We start from the raw sequence: 23,768 nt of genomic DNA on the forward strand, positions 1-23,768 counted from the left end.
GTCACACTAGAAAAATTGGAAAGACACTAAAGAATCTAACCTAACCTATCCATGCAATCCTAGTTCCCTAATATGCGCTATCTTAGGCCAAATATAATGCATTTATACTAAGCTATGAAATGTTGAAGTTTGGCTTTTGGCTTATTTTTTGCCTGCCTTCAAAATTAAGGCACAAAACATGAACATTCTTGGCTACAACAGTTGACTTACTTTCTTTTTTCGACCAAACATTTCGTATAAGTACAATCATTGTAGGAGGGAGGCTGGGTTGATTATATAGACCTTCAAAATCTTGACACGCTTCCTTGCCCCGACAATGGAAAACATAATAGTTTTACGTAATGTAACAATTTGCAAACGCCTAGACATAAACTATGCTTGAGTAATGGTAAATCAAGGTAGGATCATAATGTTATCAACGTTGAATCAGTTTAATAAACGTCGTTTGCAAAGATCTCATCTGGGGATATGAGCAGTGTTGTAAACAGTATCATTTGTATTTAATTGCAATAGCAAAATTTGTAAATACGAAAATTGAATTTATTAACACACAGCATCATGATACCAGAATTTCTATACACATGAACTAATACCCGAGTTGGTTGGTAAATAATACTATCCTATAGACAGTTCTAATATTACTAAATCTAGGTGACTGATACAGTATCTTATCGTATTTATCATTACTGTACTGATTAATGTTAGTGACCAAACATTTCAAAAACATCTCATGATAGGCTAGCTTCTATGCAGTTTACCTGGTCAATACAGTATTTCACTAATCTGACAACAGATTTGGCTCACCGTCAGTCATATTAGTAATGACGATAAAAAGACATATTTGCTTTGAGTCAATTTTTTAGTTTAGCTGAAGAGAAGTAATCTTATCTGGTCGGCGTGTTACCGGTGTTCAGTGAGGGAGTACCCACGGGCGTCACCACTAGGCTCCGGGCTCTCACGCTCCATAGTCACATTATTCAAGTATGGGACATTCTTACACTGCTATATAGATTGACGTTTATAAATGGATAATTCCACTTCTGGTTAAGTGAAGTTCCGTCTAGAGAAGTGTTAGCTAGTGTCTGGTGACCGAGGAGTACCAGTCCAGGAAAGGCCACTCCACGCCGCCTTGCTCATCACATTTAAGGTTTGTGTATTACCATTGCTTTACAGTTTTAGGCTTCACCCGAGAAGGTTATGGACATCTTTAGTACTTTATATAAATGAATCATTAACAAATTTGAGTGAAATGTTATCAAGAAAAGATGTGATGGCATTTAATATAGCAGTTTCACCCACAAGCCACCATCTTGTTTCAAGGTTAACCCTCCGCTCTTCACTTACCACAAACACACCGTGGGAGAGGCACATCGGTGCCCCCCCCTACCCCTTCTACCGAGAACATTGCATCACACAAACCTTTGCCCAAATTTGCCCAAATGAGCCACAGAGATATTAGAAAGAATTTTTTTAGTGTCAGAGTAGTTGACAAATGGAATGCATTAGGCAGTGATGTGATGGAGGCTGACTCCATACACAGTTTCAAGTGTAGATTCCTGAGCCCAATAGGCTCAGGAATCTGTACACCAGTTGATTGACAGTTGAGAGGCGGGACCAAAGAGCCAAAGCTCAACCCCCGCAAGCACAAATAGGTGAGTACCTGAGCAGTGGCCTCACATGAATGACAATCAAACGAAGTCATCATTCCCAAACGTGGTCAAATTATTGTATTAAATGTCTTGGCCTCACGTGAACATCTTCCAGAACATTGCCATATTTTCATCCTTACCGCCCGACATACCATCAGCGTAATACTGAAACTCAGAATATTCACAGAGCGCCTATTGCGCGTGATTGTCCTGTACACGGTTGAGGGTCAAACCAGCTCCCGAGAACCAATAGGCAGATATTTCACATCTCTACAAATCATTGGCCGCAATACCGGTTACTACTCCCAATTGGCCTAGGCATATATGATACAACGAACGACGGAAGTGACGTCAAGTTTCGTTGAGCGCCATCTTTTATTGGTTAAAAAGAATTACATACGCCTCTAACGCTAATTACATCCTACAGTAATTAAAAATATACCTTAACAGTTATAGTAGAAAGTGTTCATTTATCACTATCACAGTCAAGATAATTCAGGCTAGTTTCATTATAACGGGGTGTACAACAGGTGTGGAATATTGTTATCAGGTTATCATCAGGTGTGGGACAGTTATGGGACAGTGTAAAGTGTGTACAAGTCAAACTGGTACAGTGTAGGTGCGGGGGTTGAGAATACACAGTTGATGGGCTGCTGCACGGACGCTGGGGTCAAGTTGTGCCCAGCAGGGAAGGTGTTGCCCAAGTCTGACCCGGGTGTAAATATGATGTAATTCAGTAGTAATAACTCGTTTTCGGGAACAGGAAGCCTTTACTCAGGGGAATTCACAGCACCTCTCCTGTGCCAGGTAAGTTACGGGCTCACCATAGCCCGTGCTACTTGGAACTTGTTCCGAGTAGCTGAATCTATAACAACTAAGAACCTTTACTCAGGACTGTATTCAGGTTTCCCTCGTGTGTCGACCTTTCCCAGGATGCCACCCACAACAGTTCCCTAACTTCTGGGTGTCTATACTGGCTGCTAGGACAACAGAGGCATCAAGTAAAAGAAAACTTGCCCATCTATTTCTGTCCCGGCCGGGAATTGAACCCGGGATCCTCAGTTCTGAGACGAAAACGTAAATCATTGTAATAAAGGTTTAAATATTATTTTTAATTTCAGGAAGTGTCCCGCCACCCTGCAGATTAACCGTCATCATGCCGAAAACTGTAAGTTCCCATATAACTTGTATTGATGCAATATATCCTCGATTAATCTTAGAAAATATATAATGTTTAGTATTACAAGAGACTTTACAAGTCTCCTATATACATGCACCTGTGCGTTTCTAGCTCTCATTTATCATCTTCAAACCTCATTCAGTATCTGAATATATTCTACACCATTCAGGTCCAGTACGTTATAATCAATATTTATTTATTTATATATATACAAGAAGGAGCATTGGGATTGTGAGGATACATAGCATAAGTAATTACATTCTTGTGAAGCCACTAGTACGCGCAAGCGTTTCGGGCAGGTCCTTAATCTAAGAAACTTATAAGTAAATATTTGTAAAATTTATAAAAATGATGACAGTTACATAGCATGAAAAAAATGAAAGATGAGAGAAAATTGTAGGTATATTAAAGCGCATATATATCATTACACTCATACCTTAATGCTTTTCATATAAATGGTACTGAATAGGCTATCGAATATGTCATATTGTATCATCACTGACAATTGGTGTAGATTTGTCAGTGCAATATTTACTTCATATACTTATTGTTTGTGTTTAATCTAGCGTCAGATATAAATATATAATTATTACTCTGGAGACAAACAGGCACAAGTCTAAAATGACAATGTATGGAATAACAATGTGCAAAATGTTGGAGCAGTCTCCCAGCCCCTAGGATCAAGGTCTGGAGTACCAATTGCTTCTACACAAATCCATGAAACCTGATAATTAAATGTCATGCACTGTGTGCATGACATGTGTAAGTGCACTGTGTGCACTGTGACACCGTGCACTGTGACACCGTGCACTGTGACACCGTGCACTGTGACACCGTGCACTGTGTGCACTGTGACACTGTGCACTGTGACACCGTGCACTGTGCACTATGACACCGTGCACTGTGTGCACTGTGACACCGTGCACTGTGCCACCATGCACTGTGTGCACTGTGTACTGTGACACCGTGCACTGTGTGTGTAAGCCCCGGAAGCACCTCAAGGTAACCTCAAGGTAAGGTAAGGTGTGCATATATGGAGGCTGAGACTCCCGACATCATTGGGAGTCCCCCATCTGCGAGACATGGGGGAAAAGAAGACATATTTAATAGGGAATTCCACCTTCCAGGATACCATCAACCTTTCAGAAAAGGACACATCAACAAGAGCAGGTGAGGTAATGCTGTATGTAAAAGACGACTTGAATGCAACCAAAACTTGCATGTTCATAAATAAACATGCAAGTTTATTTATGAACTGACATCGTGATCTCGCATTCATGAGATCTGCATGATGTCCTCAAATGGTAGGAAGACTGGCAAATAATGTGTATGTATTCACCTAGTTGTGTTTGCGGGGGTTGAGTTTTGCTCTTTCGGCCCGCCTCTCAATTGTCAATCAACAGTTTGAATCTGTCAACTAACAACTAACACTAACTAACAACTAACAACAATCAACTGACAACAATCAACTAACTACTATAATTTTTTTCCACACCACACACACACCCCCTAGGAAACAGCCCGGGATAGCTGACTAACTCCCAGGTACCTATTTACTGCTAGGTAATGGGGGCATTCAGGATGAAAGAAACTTTGCCCATTTGTTTCTGCCTGATGCGGGAATAGAACCCGCGCCACAGAATTACGAGTCCTGCGCGCTATCCACCAGGCTACCAGGCCCCCGATGTGTGTGGGCATCTTGATAGCCTGTATAAGAATTGGGAGCTGTAAGTTCTTTTGAGCGTACCGAATCCTCAAGAATCAAGACATGCTTGTTCAAGCCCCTCCTCCCCCTCCCCAACCCCCTTCTCTGCATAGGATAACTATCCATGCGCAGGCGATAAGTCACAATAACGTGGCTAAAGTAAGTTGACCAGACCACACACTAGAAGGTGAAGGGACGACGACGTTTCGGTCCGTCCTGGACCATTCTCAAGTCGATTCAATAACATCAATAACCTTCCATCCTTGGAACTGCTCCACCCACTTACCATTCATGGAACACCAGGCTTCCCTTGGAGGGAAGGGGGAGGCTTTGTGTGCGCCAGTGACTGACGGGTAGTTCAGCTTGAGCCCCCTCTACAGACCAGAGGATATGATGCTCACAAGTTCTTATGTCCACTAACCTAGCAGCTATAGCCAGCTGTGCTGGCAGCTTACTTACCCGAGAGCCACTATCTCAAGTGCCCTCAACGGGAACAGGAAGCCCGCTGTTTGTCAAAGGTCTCCCTCATTACTACTGAACTCTCTCAAGTCCACTACGGGCTCACCATAGCCCGTGCTACTTGGAACTTTTTGTTTCAAGTAGCTGAATCTAAAACACCATCATCACTGACTGTCACAGCCCCCCCCCCCAAAAAAAAAAAAAATTTAGTTCTAATTTGTTTTATCTTTCTCTGTACGTCGGACACTCGACGACGTCTGGGTGGGAATGCGGGAGTCCATGGCTGACTTGTGATTGCGGAAGTCAGTTTGAACAGAGCTGATAAAACGCCGACAATATTTGGACGATATTTTTTCCTGGAGTTATCTTTCAGATTAAGATCAGTCATCGCCTCCAGAAAGTTCAGAGGAAACACTTCTTATCTAAGGCGTAATAAAAGGTTATCCTAGCGCGTTCACCGTTCATGGCAACACATACACATACCATTACCATAAAACCATTCATTTGGTGCGAAAATGAATAATATTGTCAAGTAGCTCCGAAATATAAATTCGAGTTTTTATAAAAGAAAGCTTTTGTGTATACAAAAGTTGTCCGCCATACGGAATGCCGCTACGCCAGATATACGATCAACCCATCTTACATTTGAATTTACACTATGAGAGGTTTTTAAAATGTTCGTCGATTGCTCGTTAGAAGTAGACAAATGTCTATTATACAAATGTCGATAAAGATGCAGTACAACTTGTCTCAGGAACATGAAGAACATGAACCTTCTCTAGTACTTCGGTTCTTGATAAGAAGCAAAGCCAGGGACCACCACACAACTAACTCTAAACTAAATTTCTTCAGGTTTTGTGTTTTATATGCCAGCCAACCTCATAGGTTTTGTTTACATTTGTAAATGTCCAGCATAAGCAATACTAACCTTATTTGTGACATGCTGAATCATGATATGACAATATTTAATAGTGTTAATAGGCTTTCCCATACCCCCAGGTCCGATATTAAAACTGTTAGAACTGACTGCCAGTCTGATTAAAGCATTGGGTAAAATATTTTGTTAAATACATAAAAATAGGAGGAACCACCTCTGTGTTTGTAGGGACCCTTGGCCTCGAAAAAGAGGATAAATAGCACCTGGGAAAGCCTTACGGGGGCTCCCACGTGCGTTCACATATATAATGATTATCGTCATAATCATTACCCTGATCCTCACTTAAGGTGCGCCATCGCCATCAGCTCCGAGACAGAGTAGCACCAGTCGTAACACTAGGTAGTAGCAACAACAGCATTGAGAATCATGTAATTTTCGGCATACCAATATACACTATAAACATCGAGAGTACAAGTGAGGAAAGATTTTAATAGACTTGAACACTGACGAGGGACTGATACAACATACAAAAATACATTACGAGAATACTTTAATGTTGGAGCACCACTGTGTGCTGGTGCAGTGGCTAGGGCAGCTGAGGTGCAAGCCAAATCATCAACTCCTAGCCAACAGCGCCTATTAGCTAGGAAAAATCACTTGCAAAGTTATTGAGCGTGGTAAAAACGAGCATCATACTACTGAGTTGAAGGGTACGATTTAGTGCGTAGTCACCGGATTTAATGATCCGCTGGCACACACCTAACACTGCTAGTGGTGTCATCAGTGGCATTGAAGAAGACATGTTACGTGACTTTGGCAGCTACAGTTCACATCGTGAGTTAAAGGCGAAACTAGACTCAAGCTGAAGATCACATTTTCCGTCGGAAGCACGAGGGCGATGACAGAGGTATGGAGTGATGTCAACACGCCTTTTAAGAAGGGTAAAATACGTGATGTCCAGGTGTGTGAGATTAATGTTGGACCACCACCGTCTGTAGCGGGTTAGGTCAGCCGTGCAAGCCGCACACAGCAGTTATCAACAACGTAAAATGCTTAGAGTAACAGCACAAGATCTTGACAGATATAGGTCGTGTCTGATCTCTACCTGGTAGTGCAGGGAGATCAGAAATCGGCAACACCAAATTTATGATTTTTGTTATTAATATATTAGGTACATCTGCATTTGTGCAGATGTTATATAGTCCCTAGTGTACTCTACCTTCATATAGTCCCTAGACTATATGAACGTGGAGTACAGTGTCAAAAAGCTAGCTACGTGATGCTAAAAAATCCCCATCACACAGGATGGTTAGTCATACAGAGGCACGTGATAAGCAGTCTGCACTGGCAGACTCTGGGTGCATTATGAGGATATCATCAACACAAGAGTGAATAAGGCAGCAGTGATACTAAAAGTCCCCATCTCGCAGGATGGTTAGTCATACAGGGCCATATGTTCAGTAGCCTGCACTGGCAAATTTTGGGTGTAATATCAGGATATCTTCAAGAACACGAGAGTGAATAAAGTAATTGCAAAGCTTTAGGTACCTCATGCCAGCGGGTCTGAAAGGTCTAATAACTGGGCATTCGGTGATGCAGTGTGGGAGATCGTGCCGCAGTTCCTGCTCACAGAGTTTGCACTTGGAGTGCTCAGGATTGGGAGACCCGTCACCTGTAGCCACCTGCCACAGGTAACGGTAGCCACCTGCCACAGGTAACGGTAACCCAACCTGATCCTGGCAACCACTGTGTCGCACAGTCTGGTGGAAGTTTTGTGCTTGCCCATAGATATAGGTTTCAGATCTGAACAAATCATAGCTTTTTATACTAGTGTTTTCAGGTCGTTGGGGAGTCAGTAATTTCTTTCTTATCAGACCTGAGTGTTTGGAACAATATAGTTTTGACAGTAGAGATAGGGATACCTAGATCTAATTCAACTTCATCTTTGTTACACGCTAATTTGGCTGCAATGTCTGTGTCATTATGATGAGTTATATTTATGTGTGATTGTATCCATACAAAGGAGATTCGAGACCCTTTACTCTGTGCAGCGATTAGGTTATTTTGTGATGTGGTGCTTGTCATAAAGGCGGAGGATCCTTTCGTGGGACCGAGTCGGCAAAAGTTTGCAATATGAGGGAAAAAGGATTTCTTGAAACACCGTGAGCTTAATATACGAATTTGTTCACAAAAATTAGAACATAAAACGAAATTCTATATTCACTCATGGAAATGTGACAAGTGTCTACTTTACAAGGTGTCAAACAATTCTACGCACAATTCTCTCTTGACAGTACAGCCTAGCCTTAACATTGGTAACACTGATCACCTCAGCAATAACGGCTGCCAAAAATCACTGCCGTATATAAAAGGACAATTTAGAGCTCAAAATTGATGCTCGGGAAATTAAATTGCATGCACAATATTAAAAACAGACAGTTTAGTTTAGTTCATTTATTATGCACCCCATACCCATCTTGTGGGCGGTAGTGGAAAGGGTTACAGAGGCACATAATGGGCTCAGGGACTGAACAACACAATTCATTTAGCTAAGCAAGTTACAATCTTGATGAGCTAGTTACAAAATTCAATATAAGTCGTCACATCATTAATAGGTTCAAGATCGACCACAAGTAGTTTCTAAATTAAGCAACTTGACATATGTGGAGAGCTAGTGTCACAATTGATATGTTTGTCCTGCACACCGCCCCCCATCCAGTGGGCAGCGGTGGATAGGTTACAATCACTCAGTTACTACCTACAGTTAGCAAACTGGGGATATTTGGCTAAAATTTCTGGTAGCAGATCATTTTGAATGAAATATTTACACATCGCTGGAACATTAGGTTATAGAATTGTCTCTAAATTCACGTATCTTTTCGCACTCCATCACATAGTGACGGAGGGTGTGCGAATAATTTTGTTGACACAGTTTACATTTGGTCAGGTCTACATCAGCAGATAATGAGAATTCCCAGAGATACTTGTAACCGAGTCTAAGCCGAGCAGTAGTAACATCTAGAAGGCTGTTGATTATATTGGATGATCCATAGATGTGTGGCTCCTCTTGCATGATAGTATGATGATAGATGGAATTACTGGTGTCGATTTCACTTTGCCTCAGATCTACAAGATTTTGTTGAAGTTCTTGGTGTACAATAAGCTCTCAGACTGCTCACTGTGAATCCAAGGTTTACTAAATTTCTCCTTTAAAGGCAGATTCTTTGGCTAACTCATCAGTTCTATCATGCATTCGGAGGCTAACATGAGATGGACACCATATGAAATAGACTCTGTTACCATCATTAATAATTTTGTTGTATTTGTGTCTAGCTTCGGACACGAGCATATTACAGTCATGTCTTAAAAAGTTGAGAGTATTTAAGGATGATAAAGAATCACTTACAATTAATGTATCAAGTTTGGAAATTTGTACACATTTCAAGTGCAAGGAGCAAGGCAAATAGTTCGGTCTGAAGGGTAGAGGCCCGGTTGTTTATACGGACTCTCCACTCAAAATATAAGCCATCGCCCATTGTTAGGACAACTGCACTTCCAGCTGCACCCGTGGTGCGGTGTAGGGAACCATCTGTGTATATGATTTGAGACAAGAGTTGAAAAATACATTCTCAAACGTGCACGGTCCAGACCGGCACTCCGCGGGACGTTTTGCTCTGGCCTAACCAGAGTCAAAACAATCCACCAGGCTCTCTGGATCACAATTAAGCACTTCAAAATGCAAGTCAGTTGTATACACAAGATAATTACAGTTTACTCACTCAACAGAACACCATTTTCATACAGCGCGATCTTTTGTTGTCGATGAACGAACGGAGAGGCAACTAGACCGGTTTCCAGAATCAGCCCGTCCTCATAAACAAAGACTCAAAGTCCATTCCATGCACCCGCCAAACCCTAACCTAACCAATGCCTAAATATGCACAATATGCTAATAAGTAATAATATTAGTTTACATTTGACAAAATTCCCGTTTTGAATGAACAGCATGTTAAAATTGATGAATGCATCTTTCCCGGTCGACCGCTGGATAGAATGGACTGGGTCTGAGGACGGGTTGCTGGAATGAGTATGTGTAGCTGTCGGGGAGTGACGGTGCTCTAGAGAGCTGAGGAGCACACGTCTTGTGTCCTTAGCTTCTGCGAGAATGAGGAGAGATGAGGCTAGAGCAGCCGGGCACCCACTTCACTCATTTAAGTAAAAGCCTGCAGAAAAAGCACCCATCAGATTTGCCGTTACACACACACAACCATACACACGGATTTGATTGGCTGAACTTTGGCTTTACGTGTGTAAGCAGGGAGAGGAGAGGAATGGGATTATTAACGACCGGTTAGCCAGGTTGGTCAGGTCAACTGAGCGACCCAGGCTGGGAGCTACACTCAACAGGTAACTCATGGGGTAAACCCACACCCGCATGATTATACATGCGCGTTATATAAACTGCCCTCTACTAGTATAACCAGGCGTCGTGTGTCACCACACGCATGATTTCTGAACTGCTGATACTATTACCGATCCGTAGACACCCGGCATGATGTATTTTTGTCCTTAGTTTGGCGAACAATGCTCAATACACAGCAATGCTCGGCACAAATGCTCAATGCACAGCAATGCTCGACACAAATGCTCAATGCACAGCAATGCTCGGCACAAATGCTCAATGCACAGCAATGCTCGACACAAATGCTCAATGCACAGCAATCCTCGACACAAATGCTCAATGCACAGTAATGCTCGACACAAATGCTCAATGCACAGCAATGCTCGACACAAATGCTCAATGCACAGCAATGCTCGACACAAATGCTCAATGCACAGTAATGCTCGACACAAATGCTCAATGCACATTAATGCTCGACACAAATGTTCAGTGCACATCATATGCAGAGGTATACAGCAGCCATAGGGTACAAGACTAGCGAGAGAACACCACTCTCTCTCACACATCCAGAGCAGGTTGCATAATGTAGGAAACAGGATGTGGTCTACCCATTCTGTTCTTCTCACACACGTGTATTAGTTCTCTTTAAGCCTTTATCGGTAAAAATACATTTACCGACTAGCCTTTCCAGGTAATTATTTCGTTTTTACCTGGACTTTTGTGTAAGGTTTTTACACACAGGACTTTTGTGTAAAAACAATATCCTGCGTAAGTCCTTTTTGTGCAAAGATATTTTGTACACGTTTTTTTTCGTTTTTAATATCTTACGTGTATTATGTTTCTCTGGACCCCAGAGAGTTTGCGATCCGAGTATGTAATATCTCGCAGGGACGGACCCGATTATTTCTTCAGTGTTCGTGAAGAGTATTTTCGTTCCTAGTTGGCTCTGCTATTCGTTAGTCGAGCACACACCTGTCATAAATTCTTAAATCTATGTATTTACGTATGTAGCTTAGCCTAACATTTTAAAAGCACTACGATCACCTTCTGTGGTTGTTCAATAAATCCCTGAACTGTATGTTTGACAAATCTTTCATCCTGTCCATGGAGAACAGAAGAAAATGTATATATGCTAGTTAGCATTGTAAATGTGTGGCCACGTCTGTGGTAGAAAATAATAATAATAAAAAAAAACTGTCGTAATGGTGACACGTTTTATTTCCTATTTGGTTCCCCCTGAAACGATTGTATTGCTTGTTATCTTAAACCGAGTAGATTGAAGTCTCCAAAAACCATTATCAGACACAGGATTTTCTAGATTTGAGATAATTGTCTATTTTCTTAGCTTTTCAGTTTCTCAATCGCTGCATCTGGAGGTTTGTATAATAGGATAATAATGATGCTTTTGCCACAATCGCGCAAGTTTCCTGATTGAAGAGTTTTGTGCATACAAGTCGATCTTTCATATACACACCTAGTCCTCTATTTCACCTATTAACTATCACATCTATGTAAAGTATCCTTTCATATCCCGGCTTCACTTTCCATGTAATCTCTAATGAGTTTGTAAATGCTCCAAACACTGCATTCGACAATTAAGCGGCTCTTAATAACTGAACTAGTTGACTAGCCCTTGTATGTAGGTCAATATATACACATATCTGTGGTGCGTGGACGTCACCTGGTGGCCATGGACCAGATTCACGAAAGCACTTACGCAAACTCTTACGAACCTGTACATCTTTTCTCAATCTTTGGCGACTTTGTTTCCAATTATTAAACAGTTAATGAGCTCCGAAGAACCAGGAGGCTGTTTATAACAATATCAACAGTTGAATATGAAGTTTTCATGCTTGTAAACTGTTTAATAAATGTAACCAAAGCCGTCAAAGATTGAGGAAAGATGTACACGTTCGTAAGTACTTGCGTAAGTGCTTCGTGAATCTGACCCATGTGTGTATACTGGTAGTTCTTACTCTGAGAGTGTTGTCATCGTCACCAGTACAATACTGAACACTTTACAACACCTGCTGGGTTAACCAGGCTCACCTTGTAGAAGTTAATACATCAGTAGTGAACTATTATTTGGTATTGGCGGAACAACGAGGTGATCATAAATATACATACCTTCAAAACTTGTAGATATGCATACAAGTAATAATATGGAATTCAGTTAAACAGAACAAATATTAAAGTATAAACTGGGAAAATATACCGTCAGTGTCAGTATTAAGAATTATTCGCATGATGCTTGCTAGATTTTTAGTTTATTTAATAATGGCATATTTCTCCTGGTCAGCTTTCTGCTGGGAAGTTGTGCAGCGATCTCTTCACTACTACTACTTCCTCCCTGAGTTTATATGCCACTCCCAGTTCCTAACTTTATTGTAAAACATCCTACATTTGCATTTGTACCTGGTGTATCCACCAACCTTTGCTTCAACTTCCTTATCCAAGAAAGCCATTTTCGTCGCCATGTTCTACAGTGTACAGTGTGTGTTGCGGTCATATATCGGGGCGATATAATAAGGTAGAGTCGGCTCCAAACTCAACTTGATAAGCGAGGCGATTATCGCGGGTATCAGTTACACTGATGGATATTCACCGGTTATCAGTGTACACCATATAGCGACAGTACGCAGCTGTGACGCCCCCTTAATCTAGGAATTTTAGGATGCAAGAGTGATATTAATCATGAGACAAGTATGCAAAACTGTTAAAAATGAGGCAGATGTTGTAATGACAATGAGATGTCTCTAGGAGCTAGGAAAGACTGAATTATCATCCTTGAGTACATAGTGAAGCTGAAGGTGGACATTTTTCTTTTTAACTCGTTATTTACAATATTAGTGTGTGTGAGTTGAGGTTTGAAAAGATAAAGGGAGTATCGTCAGCAAATAGTTTGAATTTAAGAACATTAACAAGTAACTGAACAAATAGGAGAGGCCCTGAGATGCTGCTTGGGGGCACTCCTGTAGTTAATGGTAGAGTGGGAGAGGTCCAGAGTCATTGATGGCTACGTATTGGTGTCTGTTGACGAGATATGATTGGATATAGTTCAGAGTAAGGCCTCGAATTCCATAATGAAGTTTAAGTAAGACGTTATAATGATATGCAGTATCAAAAGTCTTTCTCAGGTCAGTGATGAGGCCAATTTGGAACTCATTTTGTCATGGGATGTGTAGATTAAATCAATAAACTAATAATGGTATCATTGTGCTCTTTTTGGGATCTGAAGCCGAACTGCCTGGAACAATATCTTGAATTTTACAAGTTTATAAGAAAGTTTTTTTTTTAAATAATATTTCCAGATAATTTTGATAGATTTGGTGGGTTTGATAATGCTCCGTAAAAATTGTTTGTCAGCTGTATCACCCCTTAGGAGTTAGAGTTACTTTTTTTTAAAGCATATCAGGAAAAGTTTGACAAGAGATTAGTTGAAAAGTAGAGGTGCGGCTGGTGCAAGGACACGAGTACCACTGTTGAAAACCATAATTGGTATTTCACTAATGTTCTCAGCTTTGGTTTTAAGTGATTGAATTATGGATATAGAGTGTGTTGGGTGACTGGTAAAAGGAGTAGAGAGTTAGGATAGTGTTACCTATCGTACGTTACGGCTCGTGATCCTACAGCAGCCAAACTTTAATAAGTCTAGGGATACGACACAACTGCTGTTCTCAATAGCGAATCACCAGTATAACCCCTTAATAAGTACTGAGCACAAAATAGAATCTTCATAGGACTGAAGAATAAAGACACTAAGTATAGATATATACTATTATATTAAATAAATCTCAAAAGCAAACAGATGATTATATGGTCACAATATATCACATTAAAAAAAATATCACTGTAACTTCCAGACATTAAATCAATACTAAGAATAATTATATGGCTAGAATAAAAGAATGACTTAACTCCAACAAGTGTTATCTCCCCGGTTTCTGCTCAGCTACTGAACTCTCGCTCTGTCGCCACCCATATTCTCACCTCCCGTCTGCCTCATCCCAGGATGAGGGATGGAAACTAAGGACTTTTTAATATTATAAACTAATTGAACAACCACTTGTTCTCAAAACACATAAGACTGCAAGTTACATATAATAGTTACTTACAAAATATATAAGTATAATGACACCTGTTTAATTACAATATATAAAGCATTTCCTAACTAAATAAAAGTGACAACTGGAACTCTCAAACTGAACAGGTCCAGCTTTCCCGTATCAATCAAGTAATAGACGTGTGCAGAGACAACCGCGCTCTTGTTCACTGACGCTGCCAAACCACACGACAATTTACCCAAAACACAATGTGTGTACATATACATGCAATGATAAAATAAAATAATATTTATTTTAAATTTATATACGTATTCTGCTAGGAGTACGTAACACTTCCACCTCCAAGAAAAAAAATGCAATAGATTGAAGATCAATGGCATTTTTTCAAAGTAAAATGTATGACACTTGAGATTTATGGTATTAATTACACCAAACATGTATAAGTAATTAGAACACATCTCTGGACAAAAATGAAAACACTCCAAATATAGTTTTACAGGAAACTCAGAAATTTCAGTCTTATGACTATGTTCTACATATGTGTCACTGGAGTATGCAAATTTATCTCTCCAAGGTACTATCTCATTTATTTCACTTTGTTTTAGATCATATTTCACACTGCTATCTACAACAGTATCATTAGTAGCATGAATAGAATTGTCAATAAAGGTAGCTGCTTTCACACAGTTATCATGGCAATTTTGCTTTTCATATGTTTCTACTATTTCTTCAAGATCAGTTTCATTTTTCCATGTGATTCCTTTTCCACATGGTGAATTTTCCCAAGACAGCCTCGATTTTCCATTACTCCCTTTTTCTGGAGCTGAACTGCTTAATTGAAGCAGGCTGTATGTTGAGTTGAGTTGGGACTTCTCCTGGGTATGCTCTGACACAGACATCTGCTCATCACTCTTGATCCTCTGTGGAACACATACTCTCGCCCAATGGATACTAAAATTAGAGAAAGTAGCATTAAACCTCACAATTATGCATAAAACTTTCCCATTCATAGAACCTTCCGAAACACAAGACACCGACTTATCAAACCTTTGACCTTCCAACCAAGAAATACAACCCAAGATAAGTGCAAAGACAACCTGATCGAACTGACTCAGATGATCCATAAGGAACACAGAAATCAATTGCCTCATAACTCTGTCATAACGATCAGTGAAAGAAAACAGGCATATGCCTAGGCACCATATCTCAATCATAACTCTCAAGACAAGTTCACACTCCTTGATGGTGAACTTGAACACAACACACACTTTCATCAACCGTCTAGTCTTCCAAGAGACTAAATAAAACATGCCGAAAACTTTACAACCCTCACCATCACTTCCCAAGTGATTTACGTCTGATGACAACCAATCAACCAAGAGGTTTAAGGGTCTTAACATCTTGAAGATGAACAGCAGATTACCTGGGAAACGCCCAAGGACAATCTGAAACCCTTCACAATGATTAACTCTAGGTAGGATAACCTTATCCTCCAACTTGAATTGCACACCTGGAGCTTCAAACATCTGCTCCCCAGTATGATTTAATCTTTCACCCACAATATGACTCTGAAAATCAACACCAATATGACTCTGAAAGTCAACACCACACTTAAGTGGAACATACACTTTTATCACTCGTGCATCAAAATTAACTGGATCTGAATATAGAGACACTGCTCTAGCATAACTCACCACTTCCTCAGAACTGGATGCACAACCTACTTGAGTAAACTCTCTCTGCTCCACCACAAGGCTTGACAAAGATGTCCCACAGTCCATTACTTCACAAGAAAATGGCTGCAGAATAAAAGTAGAGTTCAACATCCTACACACACTCTGACTCAATGTACCCAATGAGAAATACTTACTCCACATAGAATAAGAATCACAACTCCTCAACTTAGATCCAAATGCTACTTTACCACTCTTAATGATTTTACCAAAATTTCCTCCCATGACTTCTGGAGCTGCTTGGAGTACTGTCTGCTCACAATCAACAATATCACTACCAAGCTGGGTCACATCCTCACAGACAACTGAAGAGGGAGGCTCAATGGGTCTCCATCTACTCAACAGAAGCTGATCCTCTGGCTGCTTTCCCACACTCTCCAAAACTGGATCTACAGTACAGACTGTCTCCTTGCTTCTCTCTGAAATCTTAGGGTCAGTTCTACTCAAAGCAATTAAATGAAGGGAATCTGAAGTGAGCGGGCAAGTAACAGGTAGTTTGACCTCCTCCCCTATTATATCACCTTGACTAGGGTGAGGCGGGGCCTCCACAACGGACTTACTCTCGACAACTGATTCTAAACTTGGAGTGAGCGGGAATACTTCTGCCAACCCGACATCTTGTCCTAAACCATTCACTTGGCTGGAATACAGAGTCGTGGCTTTTAAGTTTCTCTCAACTCCTGGCACAACGTTCGTAGTGAGCGGGCAAGACAATGGTACATGGACATCCTTTCCCAATTTATTGGAATAAAGCAGAGTCATAGTATCAGGCTTACTCTCAACAACTAAATCGGCCACACAGGAATCTGGAACAACCACATCCCATTTCTCCACTGAAGGGGTACTGGTTACTGGAACAAATGCTTGAGTAACAACATCAGAACTGACAACTGGATTTATAAGAGTACTGACATCAGCACAGGTAGAAGGGACAAAACCATCTTCTACAACAGGTTCATTCATAGAACTAACTTCAGCACAGGCAGAATAAACATGGTCTGCAACTGGCTGTTTACACAAACGGGGATCAATCTCACCCACAACATGATTTATGGCCACATCATTACCCAATATAACATCCACACCTGGGATGGGCAACTGTGTACTAACACCCACAGTGCATAAACGTGGTGTAATGGTGGATCTGAAATTAATGTCTATTAGAGGTACAGTTTTACATCCTGCAACACTCTGAAGAACAACAAACTTTCCTGTCTCTCTCTTTTCAACATCAGAAAGAATACTGGATGAAATTATGGTTTGGGAAGCACCTGTATCACGAAGAATAACCACTGGCTTCCACTTCCCATTAATACACAAGACTTCACCTGAAGACATATATGGTGAATACTGTTTCACCCAATTGGGGTTTACAGTTACATGTTTATTAGTAAGTTTATTTTGCACACCTCTGCAATAAATGAGACCAGTTGGTCGTAACTCAGGGTGCAATATAAAACATGAATGAATTCCATGGCCTTTTCTCTTACAATGGGAACAGGACCTTACAGTGGACACACTGGTAGAACCAACTGTAGGTTTAGAAATAACCTTATTATTATTTGACATTCCTGACAAGGAAGTAGCAGGATTAGGTTTTGTAAGAGAAGAGCTCATGGGAGTAACTGGAGTACCAGGAGGAGACTTATACTGATAAGGAGTACGGTGAGCATTGAAATTTACTCTACGACTAGACTTAGGTGAAGTGGCCGTAAACGGGGCCTTAGTCAGCAACTCATGCTCATCCGCGAGCTTTGACAGCTCATCAATATCTGTTACATTCTTTTGTTCTGCCATAAAAGTAGACAACTGGTCTGGAAGACAGGACAATACTTCTTCCATTATGAGAAGATTCTTTAGAGCATCAAAATCAGTGACTGCAAGTGACTTTAACCATCTGTTGCAAAAATTCGTCTTCTGACGAGTAAAATCTGCTATTGTTTGATCCTTGATTCTCCTTAGGTTCCTGAACTTTTGCCTGTGTGCCTCTGGATTTAGTTGATAAGCATTTAAGATGCTTTTCTTTACAAAGTCATAATCAAAACTATGAGCGTCAGGTAAGGATGTGAAAACCTCCTGACTACGCCCCTTGAATTGAGACTGCATAATGGCTACCCACTGATCCCTTGGCCAGTTCATACTGATGGCAATTTTATAAAAATGTGCAAAGAAAACCTCAGGATCTTCCTCATTGAACTTGGGCAACTCTATATACTTATTCATCCTGATGGGATTATTATCACTATTTGTTGAAACATTACTAGTATTTCCATGCCCAGCTGCCATACGCTGTGATTCAAGCCTGAAGTTAGTGTCAGCCATTTGTTGTTGAATCTCTAATTGCCTAGTTTGTTCCTCGGCTTGTTGCTTCTTTGTGGCTTCAAGTTGCAACTCAATTAAACCTCTCTGGTTTTGTGCCGCAATTTCTAAACGCCTAGTCTCCAGCTCCCTTTGCTGAGCTTCAGCCTCTAATATTTGCTGTTGCTGTTGAGCTTCAATCTCTCTTTGACGAGCTTCAGCCTCTAATATTTGCTGTTGCTGTTGAGCTTCAATCTCTCTTTGACGAGCTTCAGCCTCTAATATTTTCTGTTCTTTTTGAGCTTCAAGCTCTAATTGGCGAGCTTCTAACTCAAGACGCTTTAACGTCATCTGATCACTCGACTCCTCTCTTAACTCTTCTAGAATTTCTTCATCTAAATCCCCATTCTCAACAAAATGCGTCACAATGACTTTCAATATTTGGGCTTTAACCATTCTATTGCTGGCGGTCAAATCCAACTGATTTGCCATTTGTATTAACTCAGTCTTTTTAAGGTTCTGAATCCCTTCAAAGTCTGGGTGAGCCACCAACGCTGCAACTTTCTCCTCCATCGTTACTAACACTTGGCACTTGATTCACAAAAATAATTAAAATAATGGCACTGCACTACACTTCACTGTAAAATTGTCACCACACTGAAAATTCGCTTGGCCTCACTGCACAAACAAAATATATAGGATGACTTACCTCAAAATCGTGAAACGTTGTTACTTGACACACAGGAAGGCTTGCTTGGCACATGGAATAGTTCTTAAGAAACACACAGAGACTTGACACACTGGTACCTAGGAAGGCAAGGTTAGATTAGCATAGTTAAGTTAAGTGGGACAATATTTCCCGGCACAGGCCCCCATAACTCTTTGTTACCTATCGTACGTTACGGCTCGTGATCCTACAGCAGCCAAACTTTAATAAGTCTAGGGATACGACACAACTGCTGTTCTCAATAGCGAATCACCAGTATAACCCCTTAATAAGTACTGAGCACAAAATAGAATCTTCATAGGACTGAAGAATAAAGACACTAAGTATAGATATATACTATTATATTAAATAAATCTCAAAAGCAAACAGATGATTATATGGTCACAATATATCACATTAAAAAAAATATCACTGTAACTTCCAGACATTAAATCAATACTAAGAATAATTATATGGCTAGAATAAAAGAATGACTTAACTCCAACAAGTGTTATCTCCCCGGTTTCTGCTCAGCTACTGAACTCTCGCTCTGTCGCCACCCATATTCTCACCTCCCGTCTGCCTCATCCCAGGATGAGGGATGGAAACTAAGGACTTTTTAATATTATAAACTAATTGAACAACCACTTGTTCTCAAAACACATAAGACTGCAAGTTACATATAATAGTTACTTACAAAATATATAAGTATAATGACACCTGTTTAATTACAATATATAAAGCATTTCCTAACTAAATAAAAGTGACAACTGGAACTCTCAAACTGAACAGGTCCAGCTTTCCCGTATCAATCAAGTAATAGACGTGTGCAGAGACAACCGCGCTCTTGTTCACTGACGCTGCCAAACCACACGACAATTTACCCAAAACACAATGTGTGTACATATACATGCAATGATAAAATAAAATAATATTTATTTTAAATTTATATACGTATTCTGCTAGGAGTACGTAACAGATAGCTGCTGGTGAGATATGTAGTAACATGTGTCTGGGGTGTATGGGATATTTCTGGCAACGTTAACGCCAATAAATAAAATTATACAATTAAATTCAGTTGCAGTTTCTAAGTCTGTTGGTAGTGTGTAACTCCCCTTCGGAGAGTTTAATCTGTTATGCGAGTGTTGTTTAAAGCCTAAGATGTCAAAACTGTTCCCCATGCGCTTTTCTCTTTTCCTTCTTTAAATATATCTTCAAAATAGGATAGTTTGACGCATTATATTGGCGGGCATTGATGACTATCATTTTATTGTTCTTTTGCAACTAGGCCAATCCTATTTTATCATATTCAAGTGTCTTGTTAATTGCTTTAAGTATACCGCTTCAGGTGTTGTTTAGTGTTGTCAGTTACTTGCTTGGTGAGGAGAGGACAGTGAGTGTTGTAGAGGCTGTGTGTGTTGTAGCAGACATTGGTGAGGAGCATGTCTTAATGAATTTATATCATGTGTATTATCTAATTCAGATTCCCAGTTTATATTGTGAAGTTCATTTATGAGATTGCCTATTGCGGCTTTGCTGTGTAGTCTTCGTATCCGATGACAAATGTTTGCTAATATTTAACATAATTTATATAGGAAAGCTATAACGAAAAGTAGTTGCCGCATACACACGCGCGCGCGCGAGAGAGAGGGCGAAGTATAAAGATACGAGTAGTAGGCCTATCATCTATACCACATAAACAGACTCCCAGCTTTTGGTCGTGGTCCATATTATAAAACTTGCTGCACACCAGAGGAAAACACTGGGCGATTGTGCGTCCCCTTCCCATTTTTTTTTCATTTCATTTCTTTATTATGCACCTCATACCCATCCCCCACACCAGAGGGGTGGGGATATTGTTAAAATTCAAGATTTTGATATTATATTCATGGCCCGCTCCACCCCTACAGGGTGGGCGGGCCATGAATGGCATACAAATTTGAATAAATGTCTTATTCTTCCTTACTCCTTGTAAGAACACTCGGGTCTGGACACTAGACACGAAGATGATAACATTGATTAGCGCCACAGTAGCCTCTTACCTTCACCCGGCCTGAGGCGACCGCCGCCCCACGCGGTACTCAAGTCCAGCAGTATGTTTACTTGTACTCACCTAGTTGTATATGTACTCAATGACACCATGTATTGCTATGCGTTCATGTACGTCGCCACGTAACGTTATAGACGCAAACTTACCGGAAGGTTCCAATACTAGGTTTGAAAAGTACGAGTGGTAGACGTTTGACATAAACTGGAGTTTATGTGTGTAATATATATATTACACACACACACACACACACACACACACACACACACACACACACACACACACACACACACACACACACACACACACACACACTCAGAGGTAATGAAATTGAAGGTAGAGGCAGACAGATTCACTGCAAACCACAAGGAGGTTTGCGAAGAACTTAATAAGAAATTCCAGAAGGACTTCACAGTAGAGCAAGGAGAAGTCCCAGAGATAAGAGAGGGAATAGCAAACCAGACACCACTAGAGGAGTTTGTGATTACCAGAGGGGGAGGTGAGGAAGCATCTGCTAGAATTGCATGTGACAAAGGTTAGAGGCCCGGATGGAATCTCACCATGGATACTAAAGGAGCAGAAGCTCTGTGCCTTCCACTCTCCATGGTGTACAACAAGTCACTGGTAACAGGTGAACTGCCAAGAATTTGGACGATGGCCAATGTAATCCCAATATACAAAAATATTGTATATTGGCATAGGCAGGAGACGCTGAACTTCAGGCCTGTGTCCCTAACTTGCATACCATGCAAGATGATGGAGAAGATTGTGCGAAAAAAAATGGTGGAACATCTGGAGCGAAAGAACTTTGTAACACAACATCAGCATGTGTTCAGGGATGGCAAGTCCTGCCTCACAGGATTAATTGAATTCTAGGCAACACAAATCCAGGCAACACAAATCAGGCAAGATAGAGAGGGATGGGCAGACTGCATATTTTTGGATTGCCGGAAAGCCTTTGACACAGTACCACATAAGAGACTAGTGCACAAGCTGGAGATGCAGGCAGAAGTGAAAGGGAAGGTACTCACTGGATCAGGGAGTACCTAAGCAACAGAAGACAGCAAGTCACTGTGAGGGGTGAGGTTTGAGATTGGTGAGGCGTCACTAGTGGAGTCCCGCAGGGTTCGGTCCTTGGACCTATACCGTTTCTGATATATGTAAATGATCTCCCAGAGGGTATAGAATCGTTCCTCTCATTGCTTGTTGATGATGCAAAGATTATGAGGAGGATTAAGACAGAGGAAGATAGTATGAGGCTACAAGATGACCTAGACAAACCGAATGAATGGTCCAACAAATGGCTACTAAAGTTCAACCCAAGTAAATGTAAGGTAATGAAACTAGGCAGTGGAAATAAGGGGCCAGACACAAGATACCAAATGGGAGAAGAAGTCCTTCATGAAACAGACAGAGAGAAAGATCTAGGCGTTGATATCACACCAAACCTGTCTCCTGAAGCCCACATTAAAAGAATAACATCGGCGACGTACGCAAGGCTGGTTAACATCAGAACTGCCTTCAGGAACTTGTGTAAGGAATAATTCAGAACCCTGTATACCACGTAATACCAATCCTGGAGTATGCGGCCCCAGCATGGAGCCCGTACCTTGTCAAGCACAAGACGAAGCTGGAAAATGTTCAGAGGTAGGCACTAGGCTAGTCCTGCAAGCACAACTAGGTGAGTACACAGGTGAGTAACCCATCCTGTTAGTGGCAGTGGACCCCATCCTGCGAGTGATAGTGGACCCCATCCTGCGAGTGATAGTGGACCCCATCCTGCGAGTGGCAGCGGACCCCATCCTGCGAGTGATAGTGGACCCCCCATCCTTCGAGTGATAGTGGACCCCCCATCCTTCGAGTGATAGTGGACCCCATCCTGCGAGTGATAGTGGACCCCATCCTGCGAGTGATAGTGGACCCCATCCTGCGAGTGGCAGTGGACCCCATCCTGCGAGTGATAGTGGACCCCATCCTGCTAGTGGCAGTGGACCCCATCCTGCGAATGGCCGTGGACCACATCCTGCGAGTGATAGTGGACCCCATCCTGCGAGTGATAGTGGACCCCATCCTGCGAGTGATAGTGGACCCCATCCTGCGAGTGATAGTGGACCCCATCCTGTTAGTGGCAGTGGACCCCATCCTGCTAGTGGCAGTGGACCCCATCCTGCGAGTGGCAGTGGACCCCATCCTGCGAGTGATAGTGGACCCCCATCCTGCGAGTGATAGTGGACCCCATCCTGCGAGTGATAGTGGACCCCCATCCTGCGAGTGATAGTGGACCCCCCATCCTGCGAGTGATAGTGGACCCCATACCCAAGCGAAATAGTTATCTCCAAACTGAGTTTTTTCACAGACCTTTGTGTAGTAAAGTAAGGTGCTTGAAAAGTTCTGCTGACAAAGTTTACATTAGCTCAGGCTTACAGCAGCAGATGGTGCATATACACATTATCCTGCCCGGGATACATGTACACATTATCCTGCCCGGGATACATGTACACATTATCCTGCCCGGGATACATGTACACATTATCCTGCCCGGGATACATGTACACATTATCCTGCCCGGGATACATGTACACATTATCCTGCCCGGGATACATGTACACATTATCCTGCCCGGGATACATGTACACATTATCCTGCCC

The 23,768-nt window shown here is 41.4% G+C and overlaps 1 protein-coding gene across 1 annotated transcript in view; it reads left to right on the top strand.

Annotated features, from left to right (window-relative positions):
* Positions 1–812: 812 nt before the first annotated feature.
* Positions 813–23,768, top strand: part of LOC123762015 (moesin/ezrin/radixin homolog 1) — a 50,848-nt gene continuing 27,892 nt past the window's right edge. The window contains exons 1-2 of the mRNA XM_045748181.2: positions 813–1,147; positions 2,771–2,817. Coding sequence (XP_045604137.1) covers positions 2,806–2,817 — 12 coding nt within the window. The 5' untranslated portion in view covers positions 813–1,147; positions 2,771–2,805. The remainder of the gene's footprint in view (positions 1,148–2,770; positions 2,818–23,768) is intronic.

The sequence above is a fragment of the Procambarus clarkii genome, chromosome 34 (genome assembly GCF_040958095.1).
Source record: "Procambarus clarkii isolate CNS0578487 chromosome 34, FALCON_Pclarkii_2.0, whole genome shotgun sequence".
NCBI lineage: Eukaryota > Metazoa > Arthropoda > Malacostraca > Decapoda > Cambaridae > Procambarus > Procambarus clarkii.